Source organism: Thalia democratica, chromosome 3 (genome assembly GCF_965202585.1).
Source record: "Thalia democratica chromosome 3, ktThaDemo2.hap1.1, whole genome shotgun sequence".
Lineage (NCBI taxonomy): Eukaryota > Metazoa > Chordata > Thaliacea > Salpida > Salpidae > Thalia > Thalia democratica.
The window spans coordinates 41,093,822-41,115,006 of record NC_139167.1 but is presented as its reverse complement, the minus strand read 5'-3'; the positions used below and the strand labels follow the sequence as shown (position 1 = coordinate 41,115,006).

The 21,185-nt window shown below is 24.2% G+C and overlaps 1 protein-coding gene across 1 annotated transcript; it reads right to left on the bottom strand.

The window, feature by feature from the left end:
• Nucleotides 1-6,405: 6,405 nt before the first annotated feature.
• On the bottom strand, nt 6,406-19,098 carry LOC145831710 (allene oxide synthase-lipoxygenase protein-like). The gene is made up of 14 exons (XM_082939025.1): nt 19,029-19,098; nt 18,122-18,314; nt 17,157-17,288; nt 16,273-16,518; nt 14,027-14,111; nt 11,707-11,863; nt 10,926-11,201; nt 9,711-9,903; nt 8,958-9,038; nt 8,707-8,822; nt 7,485-7,604; nt 7,274-7,408; nt 6,995-7,093; nt 6,406-6,815 (listed from the first exon to the last, which is right to left on the bottom strand). The coding sequence occupies exons 1-14, from the start codon at nt 19,065-19,067 to the stop codon at nt 6,636-6,638; spliced, it is 2,052 nt and encodes a 683-aa protein (XP_082795151.1). The 5' UTR covers nt 19,068-19,098; the 3' UTR covers nt 6,406-6,635.
• Between the last annotated feature and the right edge of the window lie 2,087 nt (nt 19,099-21,185).

Sequence of the window (21,185 nt, the reverse complement as noted above, 5' to 3'; positions counted from 1 at the left end):
GTTTTTTTTTAGCTTAAATTGTGAAATTCCAAACTTTTCCAGGATTCCAGGTTTTTTGGCAACCCTGTCCAGGTTCTTTTACAAAAAATTTCAAATTACAGGTTTCCAGGTAAAATAGCCACCTGCCAAGATATTATTTTATTAAATAGGTAACTTTTGTAATATGATTTAATGTAAACTATATTAGGGGAAGGTATAGTTAAAAGTGTAGCAGATGGGTTTAATAAATTGTGTGGTCTGGCAGCTTAGAGATCCTAATGACATTTTAAAAAACTCTCAATATTGAAATTTGCAATATTAACACATAAACAATTTTTAACCAGATTTTAATTTTTTAGGTTTTTTCTGAATCAAAGTTTTGTAATGTTTTGATAACAAATTAAAAATTAATTACAAAAATGTTTTTGATAGTCTAAAGACACTAAAATTATACTGTAATATTTCCTTTAATAGCATAGGGGGTCCATATTTTTTTTACTACAAATAACATTGGCTCTTAAATGAAAGCTTCAAATACAAACTACAAGCTAGATTTTATAGAATTAAAAATCTAATTTAATTTCTGATGCAAACATGGATTGCAAATTTTTTGGGGTCAATTTTGTCAGAAAATTAAAAAATCACTAAAAATCTATCTTCTCCTTTGTTTTTAGAGCTAGAGACCTCAAACTTTCAGGAAACGTTTCATTTATAGTTAAAAACTCACTCACTTGACCTTCAGAAAACGTTTATCCTTGCAGAGGGGAAAGTGAGAATTTCTGATGTTTTTCTACCTTTAAAAGACTTAAGTTTGAGATTTCAAAAATGTTAAAAAATAAAAATTTTATATAAAAATCTGGTGGTTTTTTTATTAATAAAAATTCTATTTTTCAAAATCAGAAAAATTATGCATTCAATCTTTTTAAAATTTAATAATGAACTTTCTGTAAAAATTCAAAGAAGATAGGTTAAAAAATAAAGGAGAAGATAGATTTTTTATGAAATAGTTTTTTTTTTCGCTTTTGGGCGCCTTCTATTAGGGACCTATTGAGTTCACCAACTTTAATCACTTATATCTCAAAAACTACTATTTTTTAAATGTGCAATAGATTTTGTTTATTGAACATAAAAAGAGCGCTAAAAATCTTTGGTCCTAAGACCTGGTTCACAAAAAAAACCTTTTGGTTATCAAGTTGTAGATCACTTGGATACATTTTAACGACATGTCCAGGAACAAAGCAGTTTAGACTTTGAACTTTTTAAAGCAGTTAAAAATGTCTGACAGCTCAGTTAAAACGCTATATTTTTAACTAGCTAATAATAAGATCTACTTGTAAAAACCAACATGGACCTAATAAATGGTGACTGTATAAGTACCTTATAAACTATTTTTGATTAGACAGCTATTATGTAATAATTCAATATTTTAACCTTAAATTACTATTAGCAATCATTTAGTTTATTTTTTATGTCATATATAAACTAAGGTCAGCAAACAAAATAAAAACACAAGCTCATCATTCAAACTCTAGTGCTCGAAACAAACTTATGCCACAAATATCAGAACCTGAAAGTTTTAAAACTATAAGAGAACTTCTTAAAATAACACTGTTTAAATTTAGATTAAATCGTTTAAAAATAAATTGAATAAAAAAATTAATACTAACTTTTATAATTTTCTTTTTTACTCTTTATAAAAAGTAATTCCGTCAAACTGTAAAAACTTGTCAGTACAAAAGAATTTAAGTCGTTCTGTTATACAAATATTGTTTTACAGTATTTTATATATGTTTACAGAAATTTCAGTAAATACTATTTTAAAGTAATTTTGTTGTTATAGTTAAAATCAGATAGAAATTTATACGATTCTTCTAAACTTCCAAACTATGACATATTATACAAAGAACTGTATACATACATGCTTGTTTTTATTAAAACTATTTAAAAACTTTATGTTACTAAAGTATAGATTTATTCTTTCAAGAACTTATTTTACAAACATTCATTATTTCTCCTCCAGTAGTTGAGATCTCTTTATTTGTTTTCTTAAAGCCAAAACATATAATGTTACTAAAGTATTTAAGTTTTTTTTGACTTTTGGAATTAATTTTAAACTATAACAGTCTCACATTATAAAATAAAATTAGTAAATATAATATGTTAACTTAGTTGTTGTTTATAATCTAACTGTTATCGTTGTAACCAAATATTTTTAAATTGACTAAACTTAATGCTAAAGCTTACGGTAGAAAAAGTATAAAGAAAAAAATAGAAAATTTTCAGTTATTGTTTATAATTTTAACGAGCATAAAGTTATTGTTATAGGAAAATTTATTAATTTTTCAAAAAACATAAAACTTTAATGTCAATTATTTTCCTTATCTTAAAAGCTATCTAAAATTTTTTTTTTTTATTTTAGAGAACGCACCTTTGCCTATAATTTAAAAAAAAATTATTTAATTTTGGGTTGGAATTATTTCATGGGGTCCCTCCAAAAATAAAGGTTTTTTTTCGTTTTTTTTTATCAAATGGTATTAAAACAAAAAATAAATATTTTTTTTTTAATTTTTTTTTTGATTTCCCTTAGTTTGCATGTTATAAAAACTCGTAAATAGTTATTTTATAAATAATGTTAATATCTTTTACGATTTGGCCCAAAATCAAAATGTAGTATATTACACTATCATTTGCCTTGGCCATTTCCTAGATAAAAAATTGATAAAAGGAAAAAAAAAGTTAATAAGAATGTGAACATACAACAAATTTAATTAAATTATTTTATTTTAATTTAGTTTGATGTAATTCACATTCTTATTAACTTTTTTTTTCCTTTTATCAATTTTTTATCTAGGAAATGGCCAAGGCAAATGATAGTGTAATATACTACATTTTGATTTTGGGCCAAATCGTAAAAGATATTAACATTATTTATAAAATAACTATTTACGAGTTTTTATAACATGCAAACTAAGGGAAATCAAAAAAAAAAATTAAAAAAAAATATTTATTTTTGGTTCTAATACCATTTGATGAAAAAAAACGAAAAAAAACCTTTATTTTTGGAGGGACCCCATGAAATAATTCCAACCCCAAATTAAATAATTTTTTTTTAAATTAAAGGCAAAGGTGCGTTCTCTAAAATAAAAAAAAAAAATTTAGATAGCTTTTAAGATAAGGAAAATAATTGACATTAAAGTTTTATGTTTTTTGAAAAATTAATAAATTTTCTTATAACAATAACTTTATGCTCGTATAATTTTAACAGTTTGTGTAGGTTTAAATAATATGATTCCCAAAAAGTTCGGACTTCAAAAGATTAAATTTTAGTAATATTCAAGTAAAAACTTCACACTCGTTTATTTAACATACATTGTCTAGCAAAGTTGTCATTTAGCCGTAATTCTAATTCGTGGCTACTGGCTAGTTATAATTTGTTTGCGAAACAGAGCTTTTGCAGATAAAGCTTTCTTAAAACAAGCGGTTCTCAAGCTTACATTTTTGCGCTTTGAATTCATAAAAACTTAACTCGTAATTGTAAGAAATCAAGGTATTTCGACTAATAAAAGTTTAAAAACTTAATCTACGGCAACTACGCTGTCTTTTTCTTTTAAATTATTTGCTTTTGACTTTATGAGTATGAAAATATTTTAAAAACTAAAAGCAATGTTTTTTAATTTCTTATTTGAAATCGCTTGCAAAACAAACTAAAAAATATAACAAACAAAAAACTGTTTATAACAATAAAAACGCTTAAAAAAGAAAAGACTAAATTAGTAATGTAAACAAATATCTGAATATAATCTTAAGCTTAAATACTTTGCAAAAACTATATTAATTTATCCATTAGTTTTTTTATTACCTATTTATACATAATTTTTGGTCTTAAAACAGGCTAATTGACATTTGACTTAATGTTTATATTCTATGAACTAATAGTATTGATTTTATTAAAAGCAACTACGTTTAAAAATCATTTAAATTTAAACAATTATATGCTTTTGGAGCTTGTAACCATAGTATTGTCAAAACAGGAGTTTTTATAACTCACACGGCTTTATGGCAGAAAACCTTATCAATATTTTTTTTTACTTATACAATTTAAACTATTCTATTTATACCAACAAATTCGGTTTTTACTTGCTGTTTAGGTGTGTGGTAATCTGTCATTTCAACTAACGCTTTTTCGAATGGTAAGCTGATTAAGTTATTTTTTGTTAATTAGTCCCTGCAATTTCAAACTAAAGTTGAATGATCAAAAACTAAGACAATTTTTTTATTTTGTTTGCTTTTAATTAATTATAATTAAAAAAACTTTTTATAAAAGTGTCGTTTCGTTGCGTAGAGGTTCTAATGACGACGAAGAAAAATGCTGCAGTTGTAAGAATGAAACTCAGGTACAGACACATGTAAGTTTTACATAAAATGTACAGTTTACAATTATTTAAGTCTATTTAAACTGTTTTTTAAAGTAAAATATTTTAATTTACCTTAAAATTTTTAATTTGTGTATTTATTTAAAAATTTAGTTTCAGAACTTTTAAACATTGCTATTGTTAGCATTTTCAGCTCCAAGTTTAAGTCTTTTACTTGTACTACAATCTGGTAAGAATTTCGTACAACTGTCATCTGCTTAATCAAATAACTTAAAACTTTTTCTGAATATTACTTTTTATCTTCAAAAAAATACAAGTTTTGATCTACTGCTTTTAAAAAAATCTCTAAACTATTATTCTATAAGCAAAAGATTTATTACACAAACGGTTTTTCATTAATTCCTGTTCTTATTCATAATTTATTTTGAACTTGTATTAAAATTTAGCGGATTTTTTTATACTATTTAAAAAAATTTATTGAATCTATGCTACAGATTCTTAGTAAAATAAAATAAAATCTTTAAAGTAATTGGAAAATTTAAGAAATATACGCAACCAAAAAACTTCTTAGCTTTATATGAATGAGATATACCGCTTATTAAACAGTTTTTTTTTTACTCACAATGTATACTTACTAGTTATAAAGCTATAAAAAATCTAAAAAACTTTAAACACTTGATGTACTTATCATACAACTAGTACAACTATAAGTTTTTAATAACTGTAATGTAAAGTTTTGAATGTACTTAATTTAAAAAAAAGTTTTAATTTTTATAGAATCTTAGTTTTGTTATTTTAATTATATTTTTTAATTTGTTTTTATGTTGATATTCGCTATATTTATAGATTATTTAAACTTTCTTAGGTTTTTGTTTGTTAACTTGATTACTTTAACACTGCTTTATAGTAGTTGATTCATTAAATTGTTAAGATAAAATTTAGTTTAGAAGTATGTTAAGGTTGTATTCGCTTCAAAGCATATAATAAAAAACTAGAAACATAATTTTATAATTTTTTTATTTCAAAATATAAGGTGAAAGAAAATTATAGGCTAACCATTGATATTATATAAAAAAGCTAAAACAAATAAATCTGACTTAAACAAGTTTGTATTAATTTATTATTATTTTATTCATTCTTTGTCTAGTTGCTAATGAAAGTACCGCCTAAATTATACACAATAAAATAAATAAAAATATATTGGACGTTTTTTTATGCAAAAAAAACAAATTGATAATCTTGTCTAGCAGACTTGTTTTTATTAAGCTAATCACGAAATTTTTAGTAGCTGCACACAAATATTCCATACCGTTCATAAAAACATAAACATATGTTTTTAAAAAAAACAGAAAGCTTAACAATCAGTTATCTTTCTAAGCTAAACAAGTTTTTCGTTTTATTTCATATGTGTGTTTTTCATTCATCAAATATTAGTCTTTCATGCAAAAATAAATAATATTAAAAAACCTTGTTTATTTATATGTTAATTTTATAAAAAATATTTTCAAAAGCTGTAAGTATATAAAAAAAAACCGAGAAAAGACTTTCGTATTCCGAAAACATTCTCTTTGTATGTACGTTGGATATTTTTAAAACTATTTTCTTTGTAAAAACAATTTAAAAAGCTTTATACATTTTAAACTCTACAGCATTTTTTAAGTAGGTTTATAAGTATTTTGAAATGCATATTAAAAACGTTATTAAAAATGCATATCAAGTAAAAGTTGTACTAAAAGCATTTCAAATTTTTTAAACAGTAATTTTCAAATAAATAGATTTATGCAAATTTTATATTTTATTCGCGACCGGTTTCGGTGGCAAGAGATTGCGACCTTTTCAAGCAAAAATAAAATATTTTATTTTTGCTTGAAAAGGTCGCAATCTCTTGCCACCGAAACCGGTCGCGAGTAAAATATAAAATTTGCATAAAACTATTTATTTATATAAGCTCTTTACATTCCAGTTAATTGAGCATTCTTTTTTAGTTAAGGCAAATAACTATATAAACAGTAATTTTCTAAATGTATAACAAAAAATTTGAAACTAAGTAATATGAATTGATTGTTTTTCCCGTGAAAAATTTAAATAAACTACGATAAGTGCTTAGGCATTAAAAGCTGCATTAACTTTTATTCTATTATTTACTTGCAGAATATTTAATTACAATTTTCCTTTATTTTCAGAAAAGTTTTTCTTTCTTGACTAAAGGTGTTTTTATTACTCAAACATTTTGAAATAAAAAAAGTGTCTCTAAATTATTTAAAACAAAATAAAACTAAAACTTTAGATAGCAACATTAATTGGTATTTTTTTCGGATTCAGTCTGTTATAGCTTCGTTTTAGTTGTAAATTTCGTTGTTCTATATTTTCTTGAACTTCTTTAAGATCGTTTTTAAACTTATCATAGCACTTTAAAGCTTTTTCTTCAGTAAACCAGTACGTATTGTAGGTGCCAAGAAATTCCTATAGTAACAAACTATCATTACCAAAAATAAAAACATTGGTATTAACTAATAATACTATTGAAAGCTTGAGTAAGCTTAAATATATATTTATTCGATTGAGCCGGTAAAAGGAGTTAGAAACCTGAAATTAGTTTTAATGTAAACAATAGATTCTACTTTACATATATTTCAACTAACGTCTGCTTCTGTTAGCTGTGACAAACCATACGTCATCGCAATAGCCAATACCGACTGACTAGGGTTAGGTAAACTGTGTAAAATTCTTTCCATCGAGCCCTAAAATTTCAAAACGTGTTGTTTCTCTTTAAAAAATTATTTGGTAGTATTTTAGGTTGAAATTTCTTCTTTTATTTATGTATTATGCATTTCATTATCAAACATAGATTTAAGAGTACGCAAAACAGTCTGTAATCAAAGTTTTTAAAAATTCGTATTATTTTAATAAGCTTATATTACCTCTCCTTTTTTGTGGCTCGGTAGGTTCATAAGAGCAGGTGAGTTGGGAACGAAATGGTAATTTTCAAACTGCCCAAAGTTCACAGCCGTGTGCTGAACAGAACACGTAAACATAACTGTAGTGCTGAAATCGACCTTTGATAAAACGTGGCATAAAGATTTACAAATATATATGTTTTACAATAACATAAGTGTTTAGTAAGAAACTAACCAGAGACTTGATAGTACAAAAGCTAGTTGGAAAGCCCCTATTGTTTTCGTCTTCCCATGCGATGCCTTCTGTTACTATTTCATGTATCCAATCTTGAAGTTCAGTATCATCTATTACATCCTGTAAAATAACATGTTGCAAAAAATTTCAACACAGTGCTTTAGTTTCATGTAATTAAGAAACATATTTATGGTACTGAACCATGTAGTTTTGTTAATTTTAAACTGTATAGAAAATATTGGCGAAAGTCCACAGAACCTAAGCCTAGACTTGCGTATGCCATGTAGTGTGATTAAACGTTTATACTAACTCGACTTTAAGTTTTGATGATAAATCTTAAGTACTTAAGTACTTCATTGAATATATATTATATATTATTACTTATAAACTTAAATAACAAAATATAAAGGTATTTTCTTAATAAATATAACTATTTAAATATGCCTTTACTCGTAATAAATGTCGATTGTCAATTTTTAGTAAGAAAAGCAATAGATAATAGTTTATTAATTATTTAAAGTAAATTTTATTAAACTAAAAGTGAATTAAATGGCGACTTAAATTATAATTAATGTTTAATATTTTTAAAGAATATGCAAGAAAACTTGTTTTTGTTATCTAATGATAGCCAATGACTAAATTCTTTGAATATATATATGTGTATAGTATTATTTACAATGTTACTTAAAAATCAAGATTCTATACAAAATGTTTTACAACTGTTTTTATTCTTATATTAGACCAAAAAGCTTTAAAAAACTTTAATCTAATTTAAACAACTTCAATAACAAGAAAAAATCTTTTTTCAAAGAAAAAAAATTGACTGTATGTTTATTTTAATTTATCTACAGACACTATGTACGGTACATTTAAATAAACATTATAAATTGTTCTTATTCAATAAGGTTTCTAAAACATGAACAGGCATGATGGATAATGTTTATTTTAATAAAAAAAAATATTAGAAAAGTTTTTCTATAGAATTAAGACAGTTTCTTAAACGGTTTTAACCATACATAGTATTTATTACTTAAGTCAAAAGTAATTCAATAACTTGTATAACTTTTGTTTTTTACATACTTTAAGATTAATTGTTTATAAAGTTTCCATAACTAAAGTTTTGTAAACTTATTTGTCTTTAGAAGAAAAAAAAACTTCACACAAATAACGTTTCAGAGAACTTATAAATTGAATTTCTATTTTATTGTATGCAAACACTTACTTGATCATTCATGTAATAGCAGCTTAGCAACTCTTTTACAAAGCTTTCCATTAAACTCCATATTTTCAACGCATCATTAGCATACCAATAGTTTGGTATATTTTTTTCAGATAAGCCTAAAAAAATCATTAGCCCTTTTAAATAACTTATAAATATATTCACCTAATATTGTTAATTAAGTTATAAAATTAAAATAGGTATATTGCTTTTAAAATAGGTTGTAGAAAGTTAAAAGAAGTTTAGAAACTTACGTTTATTTTTTATTACTTCGGGTATACAAAGGTCTTTCCACATAAAATCTTTGTAGCCACTTTTAACAAATGAGAACGGGTCTATAAAATATATGTTTAGTGTTTTACGACAAATTCTAGTATAAAGTGTCTTTTAGAACACTTGAGCTAAAAAGTATCTAAATGTAGACTTGTAATAATGGCATTACGTTTTTTACGACTTAGCTTAAAATTTTATAACAATAAGCGTTTTAAATTACATTTATTTTGTGGTTAGAGCTAAATTATAAAAACTAAAAGTAATGAAATTAACAAAAGTAATTTAAAAGCTTTCCAAAAATGAATGTAAATACATTAGTTGGGTAAAAAACTTATTATAACGATTTTATAACAAGTTACTTAAAAACTTTTATTTTAGAAATTAATAAAGTTATAACTATTCATGTTAGCCGAAAAATTAAAACTATGAAACTCAATTTTTAAGTTTAGGAATATTATTTATGTTGTTTTTATAAATCGTAGTTGCTAAAAGTTAATTTCTATATAAAAAATTGACAGAGCGATAGCGTTTAAAACTTTATAATGGTGACTCTAAAGCTAATAATTTTTATTATTTAGCCTGTAATGTGCGAAGAAATATTTATAAAAAGAAAAAACAATTACAATTAAATTCACGGCTTTTCAAAATTTTTATTACTATTGGTATTAGCTACATTAAATACGCACTTCTTTTCTTTTAATTATGTACAATTTTACTTATTTTAAACTACTAACCTACTGCTAAACCCTTTGAAAGTCTAGAGTTTTTAGGTAGCAAAACTTTTCTACCCACTTCATTTATAGCATTGACTGTTTTGAGGTGGGGTCTTAAAAGTTTATATACTGGATGAACTTTTGAAAAGCATCTAAAAAGAGCCAACGCAATAGGTTCCATTATAAAATGGCAATGCAGAAAGTGATAAACCCACTGTTTTAAAAAAAAAACTTTATTTAAGTACAACAATATTATTATAAACTTACTATATGTAGCCATTTGAAATAAACAGAAACATTCAATTTTTACTTTTTAAAAACTTACAGAATATAAAAATATAGTCCGTAATATGTAAATCAAGTAAAATAAAAATGATAAACGATAAGTTAAAGACTACAGAAATTACATTACAAAATCCATGACAAAACAGACAAAGTTATTCTAAGTTTAATACTAGGGGCCGTACGACCCACGAAGTATGATCGGCCCGCCAATGCTTAAAAAACCTGAAGTGGAATCTTAGCTTTAAAGAAACTTAACCGGTTGCGAAAAGAAAAACTGCAGACCTCGAGCATGTAAATGGCCCGCTAAACAAATGTTTGTACCTTACACTAGATATTCTGAGATTGAAATGAAGAGCAAAATAAAGTCTTAGGTACAATTTACTGAACTTGAAGCTTACATTAGTTATGGTGAAAAAAGTTATATAGAATAAGTACTTTGTCAAAATTAATTGAACAATCGAGTAAATTTTTGTGAATTTAATGAAGTGCTCCGGCCTGCAAAGAACTAACTTTTTCCACACATTTCCCACCCTACAATGCACCTAACATCTAGCTGCTTACATTTTAAGCATAAATCTTATGAATTAAAGTTAATAAACTCTAACAAAGTCGGATCTGCTGCCAAAATTTATTTTTATAATACTAATATTTTTTTATTCATTAGGCAGTTAAATTAAATATCTATCTAAAGTAAACCTGTTATTGAAGGTATATTTAATATTTTACTTATACCAAACTTATATATATATTCTTGAACATTGTTATTTGAGAAGCAAATCTACATTTACAAATTATTTTTTAAATAAGTTGCATATTTTCATCTAAAGATTAAAAGGCTAAAGTAAAATATAAGAACTTAAAAAAAAGACTAGTTGAACGGATTATAACATTATCTTGTAGTAGTTTACAAACAGAACACGAAAAATAGATTTTATTAAATTATGTAAGTACCTCATGATAGCTTGACAAGCTGCATCTATAGTGCATTTTAGCCAACATCCAATCAACTTGTGATTGACAATCATCATGACCGGCAATATGCAAATACTGTCTATTACTTCGTTCTAATTGGATAGCAATAGGCACAAAGTCGTCATTTTTGTTGATATATAAAAGAGCCATTGCAGGGCAGCACCTGGCCTCGTTTTTTGACGGTAAAGTTGTGTAAACAAGATCTTTATTATCAAAGTAAATCTTGCTCAAATCGGATATGAATACTCTTCCGGTCTAAAAAAGTATGTTAATCAAAATCGGGTATAAACAAATAAAAAATTCTGACATTTACTATTGAACTAAAAAAAAAGTTAAAGTACTTCGAATTCTTTATCGAGTCTTAATACTATTTAAAATTAAGTTGTTTCAATGTCAAAGATAGTTATTTTAGTTTTTTCTGATAATGAATATGTCACAAACTTATACAGAATAATATTTAAGAAATTTTTCTTATAAACTGTTTTCACATTATTTTTTTCAAATGATAAATTTTTATGATTTATCTTTTGATTTTATTTAGAAAATTTGTTTGCTAGTAGTTAGTAAAGTTTATATTGGCTTTACTGGAAATTATTATCAATAAAAACTGCTCAAAACATCTTAATATATAAAAACTTAAGTTACCGTCAACGAGTAAAGTTAGTATTTTTAACATTTATTTTTAAACTTAAGTTTTTCTTCCTGAAAAAGTAATTTATTTTCGAATAGCATATAATTATTATATGTTTTAATTATTTACTTTCATTTCTTCTTCTAAAGTTTTTCCTGTTCTAAGTAAATGTTTAACATCGTTGTTTGTTACATTAAAGTATGGAGGAATTTCATGGCAAGATTCAAACGCAAGTGGTAAAGTTCCATTAAGAAGTTGCCACCCTTGTCCTTCGTCTGTCTCCCAGCTTAAATATTTGGTAATTAACATTTTTAAACTCAAATACTATACAAGTTAAGATACATTGGTTTTGTATTTGCTTTTGATTTTTGAACAATAAAACGTAAAAGGTTAAAAATTTTTGTTTGTTCATATTTTATTTAAAAAGCATCAAACACAGTGTTAAACTAGATTTATAAAGCAACAGTCTCACGCTTTCAGAACCAGCTTATGCTAGTAATATTAAACTTCAAACTAAAATTAATTTTTAGAGAACTTTTAAAAACTAATGATAAGCAAGTACTTTGAAACTATTTTTCGACTCTTACAAACTGTATATAGATAAACAATTATGGAAATAAAAAGTAAAATAAAACTGATAAGTTTTTACCATCACCTGTCTACTTTTTTGATATTACAAACAAAATTTTTATAAAACATCTTTTACTTATAATAACATTTTTAACTGCTAAAAAGTTTTTATTAAAGTTACTTTAAGGATTTCTCATATAAAACAAGTCAACTTTAATTTCCTAAACAGCATTTATATAAATTAAAATTCGAATTTTATTTTCTACTTTTCTGGATTTCATAATTTAAAAAAAATCTAATTATACTTAATAAAAAAGTTCATCGACTTCATCAATAATTTTTTATATATACAGAACTTCTTTTAAACATGTTTATCATTTGAAAACAACATTTAAGTATGTGTAAATAGTTTTACAAAAAATAATTAACTATAAATAAATAAAGGAAGTTCTACAAAAAAAAACATTTTTGTTTCTTTGAATGACTTTTTAATATCTTTCAATCTTTATATATTATGTTAGATATATTTAGCTATTTTAGCAGACCAAAAAAATTATAATAAAAACTTTTTACATATTTTTTTTTAAACGATAACTTACGATTTGTATTAAAATATTATTTATAATTTTAGTAATAGTTTAATTCTTAATTGAGGTCTAGTGGTTTAAAAATTGTCTTTGACTAAAAACAATTTAAAACTACAAGCCATTAACCGAATTACAAAACCTGATTTAAAACATTATTGTACTTCATCTTTTAAAAATAATAAAATAAAAGTCTAAAATAGAAATTGATTGGGTGTCAATATAAACTTTAATAATACTTTAATAAACTTTGTAGAAACGAAAAAAAAAAAAAAGTAATTTTAGACTACTTAATTTTACGTGTAGAACTTCGACTTTTTGTGTAAAACATCACTTGGAATAATGTGAAATTAGCACGAATTTTTTTAGTTAGTATAACTATATTTTTTGGGTAGCTGTTAAACTTGCACCAGCGTACAAAATTGCACGAGGGGACAAAGACACTTTTCCACGAGGGGATGAAATTGCAAGAAGATACTTTTGCACGAAGACACTTTTGCACGAGCAGACAATTTTTGATGGATAAATTTTTGCACGGGTTGATTTTTTTACTAATACTTTTTTTTAGTTTTTAACTTTCACTGTTACCCCTAACCCTTACCCTCGGACGGTAGCTTTTTTTTTTAATTAATGTTTTTTTTTTGATAATAATTTTTATTAGTTTTTATTTTACTATCACTGTTATCCCTAATTCTCGGTCAGTAATTTTTTTTTTTTGTTATTAATTTATCTTTTAGTTTTTTTTCTGTTTATTTTTATTTTCTGTTTTTTTGTTTTTTTTTTTACTCTTGTGCAAAAGTGTAACTCGTGCAAAACTGACCATTGGAGTCTTCGTGTAATTGTCTTCGTGTAATTTTGTTCCCTCGTGAAAATTTGTCTTCGTGCAAAAGTATCTTCGTGCAATTTTGTGCTCTCGTGCAAACTTGTTCTCGTGCAATTTATTCCCATCTTGCAATTAAGTAACCTCGTGCAATTTTGACCTGTTCCAATATTTTTTTAAGCAATAAACTAAGATTTTAAAAGTGCATTAATTATTTATTTTCAATTTCTTACTAGAACATAACAATTGAGAAAAAAAAAGTTTGTTGAGCTAAATTTTCCAATTATTAAAAAAAAAAGATATGACATAACTTGTAGAATAGCATATGAAGTAGCTTAACTAAAAGATAAATTCTGATTAGTAATAAATGCAATTACTAATACGATTTTTATAAAGTACCTAATTTAATTGAATGTCATTTTTAATAATAAAATATTTTTAAAAATTAATGTTTGAAACAAAACTTAAAGCTTACTCTTTTACATATTCCAATTTCTCAGGCAGCAACATTTGTGAAAATTTCCAATAACATTCCAGCGATTTGATAGGCTTAAAAACAGCTAAAACAAATACAGTTTATTAAAAACTGTGTAAAATTAAGTTCATTGAGCTACATACATTTATAATAGTATTTTGTTGATAAATATTATTAAATTACTTAAAAAAAATTGTTATCGTTTTCAATGTAATGTTCATTTGAATCTTCTATACTAATACATTAAAAAAGTAAAAATTAAAATATTTTAGTTATGAATTTTCCTAGCGTCACTTAGATATTTTAAAAGTTCTAAAGGCTTAGCATTATATGTTTTTTATTTAAAACTGTATATTATTAAAAGCATGCTGTTTAAATTAAAATACAAATTAAAATGCTGTTTAAAACAAAATACTAATTATAAAACTTTTAGTTTTAAACTACTTTTTTAACATTAATGAATATTAAACAAAACGATTTTTAGTCATAACTAAAATACATAACTGTAAGATAAATCACTAACAGAATGTTATGCTAAAACTGTTAACTTGTATTTGTACAAAACATAAATTTTCTCAACATTATAACCATTGCTTCGTATTATTGTTTTGGTTGTTATCAAGTTAGTTTAATTATTGATATTAAATGTAATATTTTGAGGTATAATATGTGCATCATCTTTAAATAAAAAAGTTGTAAGACGTTATTAATGTTATACTTTATGTAGATCAATAACAATTACAAAACAAATAGTCTATTATAGGATATTATTACACATAGTTTATAAACATTATTTTTGAGTTAAAAATTCATTTTGTATAACATACTATTATTAATGCTAATTTTTATATATTAACAGCAATATTTTGTTGAACTTTATTTTAGTAACACCGTTTCGCTAAAAGAACAAATCATGAAACATAAAAAAGCTTGTTTAGTTATTTGTGAAACTTTTTTTCAATCTGATGAGCTGTTATTTAAGCAAAACAATGTTATTTAAGTAACTTTTACCAAAAGAACGTATTTATCATATCTCCATATGGGGAAAATTTATATACATATGCCTTTGTTTCTATTTACATTATAATGTTTATAGGTTAACAAGAAAGTTTACTAGTTTTGAAGTAGTTATTAAAATGAATTATAATTATTTTTGAAACTAGTATAAAATTAACTTTGTATAAACTAGTTTGTATAAAGTATATTATATGTATAGTACTAATAAAACTTACGTAAAACATTGTTTTTTGAGCACGATTACACCGTTTTATATATACATATACAAGCTTACACGTGCATATGTTCTATTTAAAAATTTAAATGTACAATATGGCTAACAACCTCTATAAACATTTATATCTTTAAAATAAACTTGCTTTTATAGATAAACTTTATTTTTAGAACAAAACTTTTCAACAGTAAAAATATAAGGAAGATACAAACTTTGAAAAGTTTCTGCAAGAAATTACCTTTAATAATTATCTTAATAAATAAAATTTGTTCAAATTTTAATATTAATTATTAAATAAGTTTTAGCAGCAAGTTTTTTCAAATTGTTTTGTTGTCTTTGATGCACCAGCATAAGCTTTTTTTATTCATTATTAAAAAGAAACCAAACTTTAGTGAAATAATGTATAAATAAAAACTAAAACATAATAAGTTCTAATAGAAGCTTCAAAAAACATGGAAAACTGTTAGTATGATTTTTTAGTTAAAAAATCTTTGGTGTTTTATTTTTGATCTAAATGTTGATATTAAAAAATATGTAATCATATGTACTATACAAGTAAAAAAAAAGAAAAACTAAAAAAATCAAGAATAACAATAGAAATGAACAAAACTTAAATTTATTACTTATCGTTTTAATAAAACTATAAAAACAAATAAAAAATAGTTATTTATAAAATTTAAAACTTTAGCTTGTGAAAATATATACTTTTTAATAACAGTACAGTGTACGATGATACAAATTAGTTATTATAAAACTTATTATTCTATATTACTTATAACATGATGAGATAACTTTCATTATAACACTATAATCAACAAATCGTTTTCTTTTCTTTGAAAAAAATATTTTCATCAACATACAATTGTAGTTTTTTTTCAAAAAATTAATACTGCTAAAAATTTTATAATAAAATTTACATAATAAAATTTTCATAATTAAAGTTTTTTGTTTTTTTTATGATGGTCATTTATTCATTCTAATCGTTTTAAATAAACTTCAATTATAAATAGCATACCTTCAACTCGAGCAATTACTGCATTCAGTTGTCCTAAAAACCTATGACCGTCTAAACCTCTTTCTCTTGACAAAGTACGCTTGAATATACGAGGCAAGTTCTCGTAACCTGATGCTTTAACATACCTACAGACTCCGCTAGAAGCTTCTTTTCTATCTACCCATTGGAACTCATTTTTGTTTCTTTGAATTTCCTTATACCTAGCTTTAATGCGGCGTCTACAGGCTTCGTGTTGAGGAAGTTTAGCTGATTTAAAAAATTGTTAAAATTATTGGTTTTATTTAAAATAGTTTTTTATATAAATAAAAAACTTTTTGCTTAAATTCGATAGAAATTTATTCCCGTCAAGTAGAAATTAGGTTTTTAATGCTTTTTGTTTCAATACCACAATAATGAAATACTAAAAAAAAATTTAATAGTAGCACATAGTTTTCAAAATGTTCTTAAAACTTTATTTGGTCTTGGGATTTTCAATCAATCAAAGTGCTATACTAATTCTAAAAGCATTCAGAGAAGATGGGGCATAAATAATGACCTCTTATATCGTATTGCATTTGAGTATACTTTCTTTAAAAAGTTCTCAAACATTCGTTTTTTCAATTATGCTTTTAAACATGAGGTTAAAATTGAACACAAAGTAGAAGTTATATATATCTAGTTTATACTATTGTTTAAGCTATTCATGTTTTACCAGAGTCAAATAGCGTAGTTAAAGATAGCTTTAAACTTTGATGCATATTTTTCATAATTATATTAACTAAAGCTTAGAAAAAAACAAGACAAATTTATCTTCGCGATTTTTGAAGTAAAAAATTATCTTATAAAATATTAAATTATTAAGTTAGTCAGATTTTAAATCTATGTTTTTAATTTCGTATACCAACCTATACCATCCATTATTTCGTACTCGTGGTCAATGTATGAATAAACCGGAAACAAAACTGTGATATCATCACGTGTAACAGATATTGTCTCACACAACCATTCATCTCTTACGTAAAGCCAATCGTCTATTCCTAAAGTACTTTTTTTTTACTTTTGGATGCATTAAACCCGAGTTAAAAAAAAACATTCTATAAGAAAAAAATTGCTGGCATATTTTAATCAAATAACTTTTTTTTCAAACAGAACGATATTGCCCTTTTAGCGTAGAATCTCCTGCTTGAAAATTACTTTACTATAAATTCGTGTAAATAGTGCGTTGCTTTTTTTTTTATAGATGTATTTTTTTCCTTTACTTCGAAAAAAATATAATAAGTTTGCTATTCAAAAGGAGTGATGTTGACGTGACTTTTTAAATATAAAAAGGATTAAACAGCTTTAAACTTTAAGATTTGTATATAATTTTTTTTAATAAACTTTTAAATTGTAAAGAAAAATTGAAATTGAGTATTGTGCAATAAACAACTAAACTCAAATGTTAGGCTTTTCATGCATTGCTGTGGTAAAAAACTTTTACCAAAATTTTAAATACTTTTATGATTATAAAACACTAAACTACTGTTTTTTTTTGTTCACTAATTTGCAAAAATTTTGTAAGTACGATTAAATATCATAGTTTATAAGTATTAAAAAATATTATAATTGTTACTAGACCTTAATAAATAATAAAATAATAAAAAACAGTTTTATGTTAAAAAATTTACTTTCTTTTCAAGAAACAAATTATTTTTTGTACTATTGATATTTTTAAATAAAGAAGTTATTTAGTTACGTAAAACTAAAGTGCATACATATAAACCTTTATATGTGTTTGTAAAATTGTAAGAAAAACTATTTTAGAATTATGTAGTTTTTTACAAACAAAAAAAAATAAAGATCAATAAACTTAATAATGCAAAAGACCAACGTATCTTAATGATTTTAGGTATCCCAACATCTTTCATCTTTACATAAAAAACATCAGTTGCTCCTAATTGAAAATCATCTCTGAGTAAAATATCCAAAAGATGCCATTCAGTTTTTACGTTATCACCATTGGAACCAATTAATTTTATATAAACATACGAATTTGTGCCCGCATCTCTGTAAGCGTCAGAAGTCTAAAATAAGTTTGTAAAGATGTTTTGTACTTAATAACTAATTTAAATAATTCGTAAAACACAAATAGTTAGCCGCTATGTTTTTTGAAATTGTAACTATAGTTATCGCACAGTTTAGTTGAATAAAGTTAAAGATAAAAATCTCGATTAAAACTTGAAATATTAAGCATAAAGTATGACTAATATCATTATATACCAAACTAGGAAACTGCTACAATAAACTTATTCCTTGATAGTACTTATTTCTTAAACAAAAAAACTGAATTACATATACTGTTTTTTATAAGGTCTAACGGATATAACTATCTATTTCACCATAAGTATAAATTTCTAGTTTGTAAGAAAATACAGAATTTTTTTTATTTAGTTTTGTAACTCGTTGGTGATGCAACGTAAAATTAAAAAAAATTAGTCAGACAAAAAGTAAATTACAGATATACACTTTTTTCTTCTTTATAGAAACTTAAAACATTTTTTAAAGCAATTGTTTTAACGTTTTTCTAAAAGGTCACCTTATAAAGTTACTTGATAACAAACGAGTAAATATGCTACCCAAAAACACATGTTTTTACAATTAGCACAACATAAATATTAGCTATTATTACTTATACTACTTTAATTTTATAACAGCAAAAAGCTAACAGAGAGAATTTTAATTGATTTAAAAAACCACTTTTGTCATTTATATAATAAAGTATATAACTTTGAACTCACTTTTACCGTGATTTTATAAGTAGTTGTGTTACTACTCATTTCGAAAACCAAGCAAATTAATACTTCTCTATTAAACTAAAAAAAAATACAATAAAATTAAAAAAACAATCATTTAAAATTCTATAAGCTATTATAATTTTATAAACATATCTAAAAGTTTTCAATGTTTAAAAAGCAACATGATATTTTTAATTTACTTTAAATTTTACCACGTAAAAATGTACTATTGTTACTATATTACTCATTATCAAAGTCTTTTTGTACTTTTTTTAAAACAATACAAAACTTGTTTATATAAGATTTTCTTCACTTTAAAATGAAAATGTAAGTACAAGATAATTTTAAAATATAAGAAGCTAGTACCTTTTACAGACTAAATAATACCTATTCCATACAATTTTTATCAATAAATTCCCTTATAGTATTTCTAACAATTAAATTTTTTTATGGTTTAAAGCAGAATTTATGAACTATAAATTAAAAAAAAACGATTAAGTCATATTTTACAAACATAAAACATAAAAGCACTTAATATATAGATGTATTATAAAAATTTTCCGACTAAAATTTAAACATTAAGTACAAATTGTTGTAAAAACAAAAGCAACTGTGATCACAATTACATGTTTAAAAAATATAACAGAATACATTTCATTTTCTTTAAATTTATTTTAGTACATTCGTAGTAAGGCTCATCAGAAACCGTTTCTTACTGAATTGGAATGAATACAAACTAATTTGTATTCATTCCAATTCAGTAAGAAAATATTTCTGATGAGCCTTACTACGAAAATACTAAAATAAGTTTAAAGAAAATGAAATGTATTCTGTTATATTTTATAAATAAGTTATGCACCGGAAAAAAGCTGTACAATTACATGTGTTTAAAACAAGTAATAATCTTTTATTAAAAATTGTAAAATCAGTTTCAATAAGATTTGCTATACATAATGTCGGCTCATTTTTTATGATTATGTATGACTGATTAATTTTTCATTACAGTATATAAAACTTTGCTATAACACTTTATAATCAAGCCCTACTTAAGCTTTGGTTTGACAAATAAAAATTTATTGATTTCAAGTTACGCTGCATAAACTTATCTGCAGTTAGCATTTTATTGAAAAAAAAAACTTAAACGAAAAAAAATTGACCTTTTAAAGATGTCAAATGGTTACTGGATTCAAAAATAACTAAATAGCAGTAAAAAAAGGTTGATTAATTAAAACTATATTTCTATTAGTTTATAAAAGTTTCAAGCTTGTTCATTGCTAGTAATAAAATTGTATTCCTCTGTTCCTTTTTGCTAATAGTAGTGAATACGTTTTTTCCTCTTCTCGTTTTTTTTTCTGAAAATGTGTTACATACTGAAAAAGGCTTATTACCCCTCATGTACATATGTTTTAATGTTATAAAAGTAGTTGTAACAAACATTTAAGATAATATTTCAAAACAAGAATATCTGGATAAAGGTTGTTTAAAAAGGTGAAAATATGAATATGCTATGGTTCATTTCATTAGTTAAAAGTATTTAAAGTATGTATACTACACACGTGCGTAAATTTAAACGTAAGTATGTAGGTAAGCTTAAAGTGGTTGAAAACTTAACCTTCTGAAGTAACCTTCCACCTAGATACGCAATTCCTTGGTACATACTGCCAGTATGATACGCACTTTTAGCCAAAAAACGCTGTGTTAAAATTTATTTTTATTTTGATATGAATTGAAAAAAAACATAACTTAAAGTAGTAACACAAAAGTATTATTTAAAAAAAATAGTTATACTGTATTAAATTCAAATAAATTAAATCTAAAGGAACCAAAAATTAAGTTATGAACTTAGAATTGTATATCAAATCCAATACTTAAAACAAGCATGTTGCAGTTTACTTATTTAGCGAAAATAACGAACAGTGCTATTTAAATTTGCATGCCCCATAATTATAACATAGGAATAAAAAACTGAAAACATCATATAAATTTCGATATACCAAAATAATGAACAATGTAATTAACATTTGCGCATCCAATGGTTGAAAAATAAACGTAAAAAGTTTATGAAAATCAAAAATTTAAATAAATAAAATTAGTCAACAGGGCAATTATTATTAGCACATCCCATGTTTGCAACATAAACGTGAAAAAAGTAAAAAAGCG

Excerpts from the sequence above, each read along its gene's own strand:
- LOC145831710 (XM_082939025.1), bottom strand. The coding sequence starts at position 19,067 with ATGAGTAGTAACACAACTACTTATAAAATCACGGTAAAA. Across the intron at positions 9,904-10,925 it reads GCTTGTCAAGCTATCATGAG|TGGGTTTATCACTTTCTGCA; the intron begins GTACTTACATAA and ends TTTTTAAAACAG. Across the intron at positions 7,605-8,706 it reads GCTATTACATGAATGATCAA|GATGTAATAGATGATACTGA; the intron begins GTAAGTGTTTGC and ends GTTATTTTACAG.